At 51.1% G+C, this 10,000-nt stretch overlaps 1 protein-coding gene and 1 long non-coding RNA gene across 2 annotated transcripts in view; one reads left to right on the forward strand and one right to left on the reverse strand.

The window, feature by feature from the left end:
- The window catches only part of actb1 (actin, beta 1), a 7,039-nt gene extending 2,875 nt beyond the window's left edge, over positions 1 to 4,164 (reverse strand). The window contains exons 1-3 of the mRNA XM_052515431.1: positions 4,004 to 4,164; positions 2,731 to 2,855; positions 2,045 to 2,284 (exon numbers count right to left, since the gene is read on the reverse strand). Coding sequence (XP_052371391.1) covers positions 2,045 to 2,284; positions 2,731 to 2,853 — 363 coding nt within the window. The 5' untranslated portion in view covers positions 2,854 to 2,855; positions 4,004 to 4,164. The remainder of the gene's footprint in view (positions 1 to 2,044; positions 2,285 to 2,730; positions 2,856 to 4,003) is intronic.
- Positions 973 to 1,456, forward strand: LOC127928266 (uncharacterized). The gene is made up of 4 exons (XR_008131118.1): positions 973 to 1,011; positions 1,102 to 1,133; positions 1,194 to 1,225; positions 1,411 to 1,456. It is a non-coding gene; the product is annotated as an uncharacterized LOC127928266 (long non-coding RNA).
- Positions 4,165 to 10,000: the final 5,836 nt, after the last annotated feature.

Here is a 10,000-nt window from a genome sequence, read left to right on the forward strand (position 1 = left end):
AGGGTGCTGGAGGACTACAGTAGAGACAGGAGTCACAGCACCCAGTAGAACATGCTGTCCAGTAGAGACAGGAGTCACAGCACCCTGTAGAACATGCTGTCCCAGTAGTCAGGGTGCTGGAGGACTACAGTAGAGACAGGAGTCACAGCACCCAGTAGAACATGCTGTCCAGTGAGTCAGAGGGAAACGGTCATTAGTGAAGAAACACAGCAGCCATTTCTACATGACGTAACGTCAATATAAACCACTAGAGTAGCTCATTCAGAGCACGGCCCTACAGGCCAGTCGGCCCTAGAGGTTAATCTAGTCAGTCTAGCAGTCAGCAGGGTGCAGAGAGGCAGAACAGACCGACAGGAGACCTGGAGCTTCCAGAGGAGTGACAGATCAGCTGTAAGGACAGAGGGCCTGGAGGAGAGGAGAGCAGAACTGAACAGTGGAGGAGAACATGCTGTCCAGGAGTGGAGGAGGAGGAGGAGTCACAGGAGGGGCAGAAGTGAGGACAGTGAGAAAGGTGAGTCCAGGAGGAGGAGGAGAGGAGGAGGAGAGTGAGCAGAAGTGAGGACAGTGGAGGAGAGGAGCAGAAGTGACCAGTAAAGGTGGAGGAGAGGAGGAGGAGGACAGTGGAGGAGTGAGGAGGAGAGGGGCAGAAGTGAACAGTAAAGGTGAGGAGAGGAGGAGAGGAGAGCAGAACTGAACAGTGGAGGAGGGGCAGAACTGAACAGTAAAGGTGAGGAGAGGAGGAGTGGAGAGCAGAACTGACCAGAGGAGGGAGGAGAGCAGAACTGAACAGTGAAGGTGAGGAGAGGAGGAGAGAGGAGGAGAGCAGAACTGAACAGTGAAGGTGAGGAGGTGGAGGAGAGACTGACCAGAGGAGAGAGGGGCAGAACTGACCAGTAAAGGTGAAGAGTGAGGTGGAGAGAGGGGGAGTGACCAGTAAAGGTGGAGGAGAGGAGAGCAGAACTGAACAGTGGAGGAGAGTGAAGAGGAGAGGGGCAGAACTGACCAGTAAAGGTGGAGGAGAGGAGGAGGAGGAGGCAGAGGAGTAAAGGTGGAGAGAGGAGGAGGAGAGGGGCAGAACTGACCAGTGGAGGAGAGGAGGAGGAGGAGGAGAGGGGCAGAACTGACCAGTAAAGGTGGAGGAGAGGAGGAGGAGGAGGAGAGGGGCAGAAGTGACCAGTAAAGGTGGAGGAGAGGAGGAGGAGAGGGGCAGAACTGACCAGTAAAGGTGGAGGAGAGGGGGGCAGAAGGAGAGGAGAGGAGAGGATGAACAGGAAAGGTGGAGGAGAGTGAGGAGGAGAGTGAGGAGGAGAGTGAGGAGTAAAGGTGGAGGAGAGTGAAGAGGGGCAGAACTGACCAGTAAAGGTGGAGGAGGAGAGGGGCAGAACTGACCAGTAAAGGTGGAGGAGGGAGGAGGAGGAGAGGGGCAGAACTGACCAGTAAAGGTGGAGGAGAGGGGGAGAGTGAAGAGGAGAGGGGAGGAGAGTGAGGAGGAGAGGGGCAGAAGTGACCAGTAAAGGTGGAGGAGAGTGAGGAGGAGAGGGGCAGAAGTGACCAGTAAAGGTGGAGGAGGAGGAGAGTGAGAGGGGGGCAGAACTGACCAGTAAAGGTGGAGGAGAGGGGGGCAGAACTGACCAGTAAAGGTGGAGGAGGAGGGGGGCAGAACTGACCAGTAAAGGTGGAGGAGGAGGGGGGCAGAACTGACCAGTAAAGGTGGAGGAGGAGAGTGAGGAGGGGGCAGAAGTGACCAGTAAAGGTGGAGGAGAGGGGGGCAGAAGTGACCAGTAAAGGTGGAGGAGAGGGGGCAGAACTGACCAGTAAAGGTGGAGGAGAGGAGGAGGGGGAGGAGGAGGGGGAGAGACAGAACTGACCAGTAAAGGTGGAGGAGAAGGGGGCAGAACTGACCAGTAAAGGTGGAGGAGAGGGGGGCAGAACTGACCAGTAAAGGAGGAGAGGAGGAGAGTGAAGAGGAGAGGGGCAGAAGTGACCAGTAAAGGTGCAGGAGAGGGGGGCAGAAGTGAACAGGAAAGGGGGAGGGGGACATTACCTGGGTCATCTTCTCCCTGTTGGCTTTGGGGTTGAGGGGGGCCTCGGTGAGCAGGACGGGGTGCTCCTCTGGAGCCACTCTCAGCTCGTTGTAGAAGGTGTGATGCCAGATCTTCTCCATGTCGTCCCAGTTGGTGACGATGCCGTGCTCGATGGGGTACTTCAGAGTCAGGATGCCCCTCTTGCTCTGAGCCTCGTCTCCCACGTAGCTGTCCTTCTGGCCCATCCCAACCATCACTCCCTGGAGACACACTCAGGTCAGTGACAAATGTACTCCATGGAATGTTAAGGCTGATCGACAGTATTAATGATGTCGATTGGAACTGTACCTTTTAAAGGGTTCACGTTGCATAGCAACAGAACATTAAATGACATGTTATAATATTCTACAGGGAGCCATACAACGACACAATGCAGTCAGTGTAATGTTGACTAGAGACAAAGTCAAATTGGTGACAAACATTAGTTCCAATAGCAATGTAACAGTTGTCACATTCAGTATAGCAGAAGATAAAGTTGGTGGTCCTTCTGTAGCTCAGTTGGTAGAGCATGGCGCTTGTAACGCCAGGGTAGTGGGTTCGATCCCCGGGACCACCCATACGTAGAATGTATGCACACATGACTGTAAGTCGCTTTGGATAAAAGCTGCTAAATGGCATATATTGGTATATCTCAGTTAAATATTACCTGATGTCTGGGGCGACCCACGATGGAGGGGAACACAGCCCGAGGAGCATCATCTCCTGCGAAACCGGCCTTGCACATACCGGAGCCGTTATCAACGACCAGGGCGGCGATTTCATCTTCCATTTCTGCACCGGGAAGAAAAAGACAGAAATGAGACTGACGTCTTTACCGGGGTGCGCCGCCTGTCCTGTCACTACTGAGCCAGTGTACTATCGGTGAATGACCACTAGATGGCGCTGAACAGACAGTCCAGACCATTCACTCACTCAGCGTTTACAACCAGTCAGTCAATTTGCTTTATCGTAAAAATGCATGAACTAAATTGGCTTTTGAGGCTTAATTTAAGCTTCAGCATAAAGGTTAGTTGTGTAGTTAAGTTGCAATACTAGAAAGAGAGTAGAAATAGACGGAGTTGATGACTAGCACCCAGACAGCGCCTCTAGACAAAAGGCTGTGTGTTTTCGGCCGAGGCGTCGCCATATAAGGCAATAGATGGAGCGTCCCTGACATGTGTTAGTCTGACAGAGGCCACTCCCTGGTCCGGGATAAACAGCCAGACAATATAACCCAGGTTAGATCACATCTGTCCTGAATATGGTTTACACAGGGAGAGGTTTCCGTGCATTCAGATCACACTAAATGCCCATATGTTTGAGGCTTGTAACCGGTGTGAAATGTTTCCTATTACAAAAAAAAGAGACACATTGACCTCCGAAAAGCACCGACTCATCTGAGCCAAACAGTCATAAAAACCCTCAACATAATCATTAACACATAGGAAGTCATTTACCTCACTTTTAAAGACTAGTTAATAATAACAGCCTGACTTTAATGCATGTGAACTTTAACAGATATCCTGTTGAGAGGTTTCAACAGGATGAGTTTTAAACAAGTCAAACTCCATTATTGGGAAACCGGTCGAAATGTTTTGTCATTTCAACAGTAGAGGAGACGAACCATTAAAACTACTTTACATTTACACTGTCAACGATAAGACAGACCCCGGTTAACACACCCACTCAGATGTTGAACTAGATAAATCAAATAATTAAATAGATTCAAATCAAATATATAAAATTACATTTTAAAAATGACCAGAATAAAAAAACCCTGTGTAAACTGACCGACGACATCTAGCTAGGAGCATTCACTGAAAACGGTACAAGTTAACCAGATAAACTAACTTTAACTAGTTGTCTACGTTGGAAATGTAACAATTAAACATAAATAACATTTTTTTTAAAATAAAAACACACCGTATTACAGCTCTTACCTGTGTTTTAGTGTGGGGGAAAAGTTACCGGTGTTAATCAGAGGAAAAACTGTCTCTTTACACTCCCTTCTTCCTGCAGCAGTGAGAAAACTGTAATGAGGAAGTGTTGCCAAGGCTCCGGGTTTTATATCCGCATACGTCGCAACCCCCCCTCTGTCCATATAAGGCGAACTTTCTGCAGGGCGGCTCCTGATTGGTCGAGGGCGTATCCACTCGGATTGAACACTGGGCCTCTCTGCGTTGACAACACTTGTGTCGAAAGGAGGCGAAATAAAGTGTAGGCCCTTTAATCATTAATATAACGTTAATAACTCCTATACACCAATATAACGTCCTAGCTAACGTAAAACAAGGTCATCGATTAGGACAGGTGTCATCGTATTCAACGATTGGCAGAATTGATGTATTATCAATGGTTTCTGTCATTGGCCACCGTGATTATGGTTAAAGTTAGATAACTAACGTAGAGGGGGTTCTTCCTTTGAAATGGAAGTAGGTTTTTGTATTGGATTTAATGTTACAGCTACAAGGTAACTGTGGTCAGGTCGTGATGCGGGGACAATGCAAGGTCCGGCTCACACTTGAGGAATGGTGTTGGTGTAATTTGAGTCAGTGTAAATCTTTGTGGTGTATATACTGACATTCCAGAGGCCCAGGGTCGTTAGGCCCCGCTGCCCGCTAGCCTGATAATTAGCTTAACCGGTGTTAAAACAGAGCCCACAACCCCCTACTAGACTGAGACAACACACAACCCCTACTAGACTGAGACAACACACAACCCCTACTAGACTGAGACAACACACAACCCCTACTAGACTGAGACAACACACAACCCCTACTAGACTGAGACAACACACAACCCCCACTAGACTGAGACAACACACAACCCCTACTAGACTGAGACAACACACAACCCCTACTAGACTGAGACAACACACAACCCCTACTAGACTGAGACAACACACAACCCCCACTAGACTGAGACAACACACAACCCCTACTAGACTGAGACAACACACAACCCCCACTAGACTGAGACAACACACAACCCCTACTAGACTGAGACAACACACAACCCCACTAGACTGAGACAACACACAACCCCTACTAGACTGAGACAACACACAACCCCCACTAGACTGAGACAACACACAACCCCTACTAGACTGAGACAACACACAACCCCTACTAGACTGAGACAACACACAACCCCCACTAGACTGAGACAACACACAACCCCTACTAGACTGAGACAACACACAACCCCTACTAGACTGAGACAACACACAACCCCTACTAGACTGAGACAACACACAACCCCCACTAGACTGAGACAACACACAACCCCCACTAGACTGAGACAACACACAACCCCCCTACTAGACTGAGACAACACACAACCCCTACTAGACTGAGACAACACACAACCCCCACTAGACTGAGACAACACACAACCCCTACTAGACTGAGACAACACACAACCCCACTAGACTGAGACAACACACAACCCCCACTAGACTGAGACAACACACAACCCCTACTAGACTGAGACAACACACAACCCCCACTACTAAGACAACACACAACCCGCTACTAGACTGAGACAACACACAACCCCTACTAGACTGAGACAACACTTACCATCCTGTTTCACCCACACACAGAGCTGCTGATAGCTGGTACAGAGTTGTACAGGCAGCTAAGAGTCACTTGTCACCACCCTGCTAGGGATATCACTGTGGTATGTGTTGTCACCCCCCTGCTAGGGATATCACTGTGTGTGTGTGTGTGTGTGTGTGTGTGTGTGTGTGTGTGTGTGTGTGTGTGTGTGTGCTTGCTCTCTGGGCTATGCCTCTCATCCACAGCCCTGGTTATCGTGGTGATGTAGAGAGGTGTGGGCTGTACCTGTGGATCCTGTCTGTGTGAGTCACCTGGGGCACAGGTACAGTCAGCATGGATCCATCTGGTCATACAGGTATGAATGAGTCACAACATCCTGTCCTTAGTTACGGTGATGTCCCTGATACCAAACTGATGCCGCGCAGCGTCCTCATCAAACCCCTGATACCAAACTGATGCCGTGCAGCGTCCTCATCAAACCCCTGATACCAAACTGATGCCACACAGCGTCCTCAAACCCCTGATACCAAACTGATGTCGTGCAGCGTCCTCATCAAACCCCTGATACCAAACTGATGCCGTGCAGCGACCTCATCAAACCCCTGATACCAAACTGATGCCGTGCAGCGTCCTCATCAAACCCCTGATACCAAACTGATGCCACACAGCGTCCTCAAACCCCTGATACCAAACTGATGTCGTGCAGCGTCCTCAAACCCCTGATACCAAACTGATGCCGTGCAGCGACCTCATCAAACCCCTGATACCAAACTGATGTCGTGCAGCGTCCTCAAACCCCTGATACCAAACTGATGCCGTGCAGCGTCCTCAAACCCCTGATACCAAACTGATGCCGTGCAGCGTCATCAAACCCCGGATACCAAACTGATGCCGTGCAGCGTCCTCATCAAACCCCTGATACCAAACTGATGCCGTGCAGCGTCATCAAACCCCTGATACCAAACTGATGCCGTGCAGCGTCCTCATCAAACCCCTGATACCAAACTGATGCCGTGCAGCGTCCTCAAACCCCTGATACCAAACTGATGCCGTGCAGCGTCCTCATCAAACCCCTGATACCAAACTGATGCCGTGCAGCGTCCTCATCAAACCCCTGATACCAAACTGATGCCGTGCAGCGTCCTCATCAAACCCCTGATACCAAACTGATGTCGTGCAGCGTCCTCATCAAACCCCTGATACCAAACTGATGCCGTGCAGCGTCCTCATCAAACCCCTGATACCAAACTGATGCCATGCAGCGACCTCATCAAACCCCTGATACCAAACTGATGCCGTGCAGCATCCTCATCAAACCCCTGATACCAAACTGATGCCGTGCAGCGTCCTCAAACCCCTGATACCAAACTGATGCCGTGCAGCGTCCTCAAACCCCTGATACCAAACTGATGTCGTGCAGCGTCCTCAAACCCCTGATACCAAACTGATGTCGTGCAGCGTCCTCAAACCCCTGATACCAAACTGATACCGTGCAGCGTCCTCAAACCCCTGATACCAAACTGATGCCGTGCAGCGTCCTCAAACCCCTGATACCAAACTGATGCCGTGCAGCGTCCTCAAACCCCTGATACCAAACTGATGCCGTGCAGCGTCCTCAAACCCCTGATACCAAACTGATGTCGTGCAGCGTCCTCAAACCCCTGATACCAAACTGATGCCGTGCAGCGTCCTCAAACCCCTGATACCAAACTGATGCCGTGCAGCGTCCTCAAACCCCTGATACCAAACTGATGCCCTGCAGCGTCCTCATCAAACCCCTGATACCAAACTGATGCCGTGCAGCGTCCTCAAACCCCTGATACCAAACTGATGCCGTGCAGCGTCCTCATCAAACCCCTGATACCAAACTGATGCCGTGCAGCGTCCTCATCAAACCCCTGATACCAAACTGATGCCGTGCAGCGACCTCAAACCCCTGATACCAAACTGATGTCGTGCAGCGTCCTCATCAAACCCCTGATACCAAACTGATGCCGTGCAGCGTCCTCAAACCCCTGATACCAAACTGATGTCGTGCAGCGTCCTCAAACCCCTGATACCAAACTGATGCCGTGCAGCGTCCTCAAACCCCTGATACCAAACTGATGCCGTGCAGCGTCCTCAAACCCCTGATACCAAACTGATGTCGTGCAGCGTCCTCAAACCCCTGATACCAAACTGATGCCGTGCAGCGTCCTCATCAAACCCCTGATACCAAACTGATGCCATGCAGCGTCCTCATCAAACCCCTGATACCAAACTGATGCCGTGCAGCGTCATCAAACCCCTGATACCAAACTGATACCATGCAGCGTCCTCAAACCCCTGATACCAAACTGATGCCGTGCAGCGTCCTCAAACCCCTGATACCAAACTGATCGTGCAGCGTCCTCATCAAACCCCTGATACCAAACTGATGCCGTGCAGCGTCCTCATCAAACCCCTGATACCAAACTGATGCCGTGCAGCGTCCCTCAAACCCCTGATACCAAACTGATGATGCCGTGCAGCGTCCTCAAACCCCTGATACCAAACTGATGCCGTGCAACGTCCTCATCAAACCCCTGATACCAAACTGATGCCGTGCAGCGTCCTCAAACCCCTGATACCAAACTGATGCCGTGCAGCGTCCTCATCAAACCCCTGATACCAAACTGATGCCCTGCAGCGACCTCAAACCCCTGATACCAAACTGATGCCGTGCAGCGTCCTCAAACCCCTGATACCAAACTGATGCCGTGCAGCGACCTCAAACCCCTGATACCAAACTGATGCCGTGCAGCGTCCTCAAACCCCTGATACCAAACTGATGCCGTGCAGCGTCCTCAAACCCCTGATACCAAACTGATGCCCTGCAGCGTCCTCATCAAACCCCTGATACCAAACTGATGCCGTGCAGCGTCCTCAAACCCCTGATACCAAACTGATGCCGTGCAGCGTCCTCATCAAACCCCTGATACCAAACTGATGCCGTGCAGCGTCCTCATCAAACCCCTGATACCAAACTGATGCCGTGCAGCGTCCTCAAACCCCTGATACCAAACTGATGTCGTGCAGCGTCCTCATCAAACCCCTGATACCAAACTGATGCCGTGCAGCGTCCTCAAACCCCTGATACCAAACTGATGTCGTGCAGCGTCCTCAAACCCCTGATACCAAACTGATGCCGTGCAGCGTCCTCAAACCCCTGATACCAAACTGATGCCGTGCAGCGTCCTCAAACCCCTGATACCAAACTGATGTCGTGCAGCGTCCTCAAACCCCTGATACCAAACTGATGCCGTGCAGCGTCCTCATCAAACCCCTGATACCAAACTGATGCCATGCAGCGTCCTCATCAAACCCCTGATACCAAACTGATGCCGTGCAGCGTCCTCAAACCCCTGATACCAAACTGATGCCACGCAGCGTCCTCAAACCCCTGATACCAAACTGATGCCGTGCAGCGTCCTCAAACCCCTGATACCAAACTGATGCCGTGCAGCGTCCTCATCAAACCCCTGATACCAAACTGATGCCGTGCAGCGTCCTCATCAAACCCCTGATACCAAACTGATGCCGTGCAGCGTCCTCAAACCCCTGATACCAAACTGATGCCGTGCAGCGTCCTCAAACCCCTGATACCAAACTGATGCCGTGCAACGTCCTCATCAAACCCCTGATACCAAACTGATGCCGTGCAGCGTCCTCAAACCCCTGATACCAAACTGATGCCGTGCAGCGTCCTCATCAAACCCCTGATACCAAACTGATGCCCTGCAGCGACCTCAAACCCCTGATACCAAACTGATGCCGTGCAGCGTCCTCAAACCCCTGATACCAAACTGATGCCGTGCAGCGACCTCAAACCCCTGATACCAAACTGATGCCGTGCAGCGTCCTCAAACCCCTGATACCAAACTGATGCCGTGCAGCGACCTCAAACCCCTGATACCAAACTGATGCCGTGCAGCGTCCTCAAACCCCTGATACCAAACTGATGCCGCGCAGCGTCCTCAAACCCCTGATACCAAACTGATCGTCCTCAAACCCCTGATACCAAACTGATGCCGTGCAGCGTCCTCATCAAACCCCTGATACCAAACTGATGCCGTGCAGCGTCCTCAAACCCCTGATACCAAACTGATGCCGTGCAGCGTCCTCAAACCCCTGATACCAAACTGATGCCGTGCAGCGTCCTCAAACCCCTGATACCAAACTGATGCCGCGCAGCGTCCTCAAACCCCTGATACCAAACTGATCGTCCTCAAACCCCTGATACCAAACTGATGCCGTGCAGCGTCCTCAAACCCGTTTTCAAACTGTTCCATATTGTTTTAATTTTGTGATCCGTGGTTTATTCAATCGTTTGTATATCTTCTTGTAGCCGTTACGAGA

The sequence above is a fragment of the Oncorhynchus keta genome, unplaced genomic scaffold (assembly GCF_023373465.1).
Source record: "Oncorhynchus keta strain PuntledgeMale-10-30-2019 unplaced genomic scaffold, Oket_V2 Un_scaffold_2576_pilon_pilon, whole genome shotgun sequence".
Classification (NCBI taxonomy): Eukaryota; Metazoa; Chordata; class Actinopteri; order Salmoniformes; family Salmonidae; genus Oncorhynchus; species Oncorhynchus keta.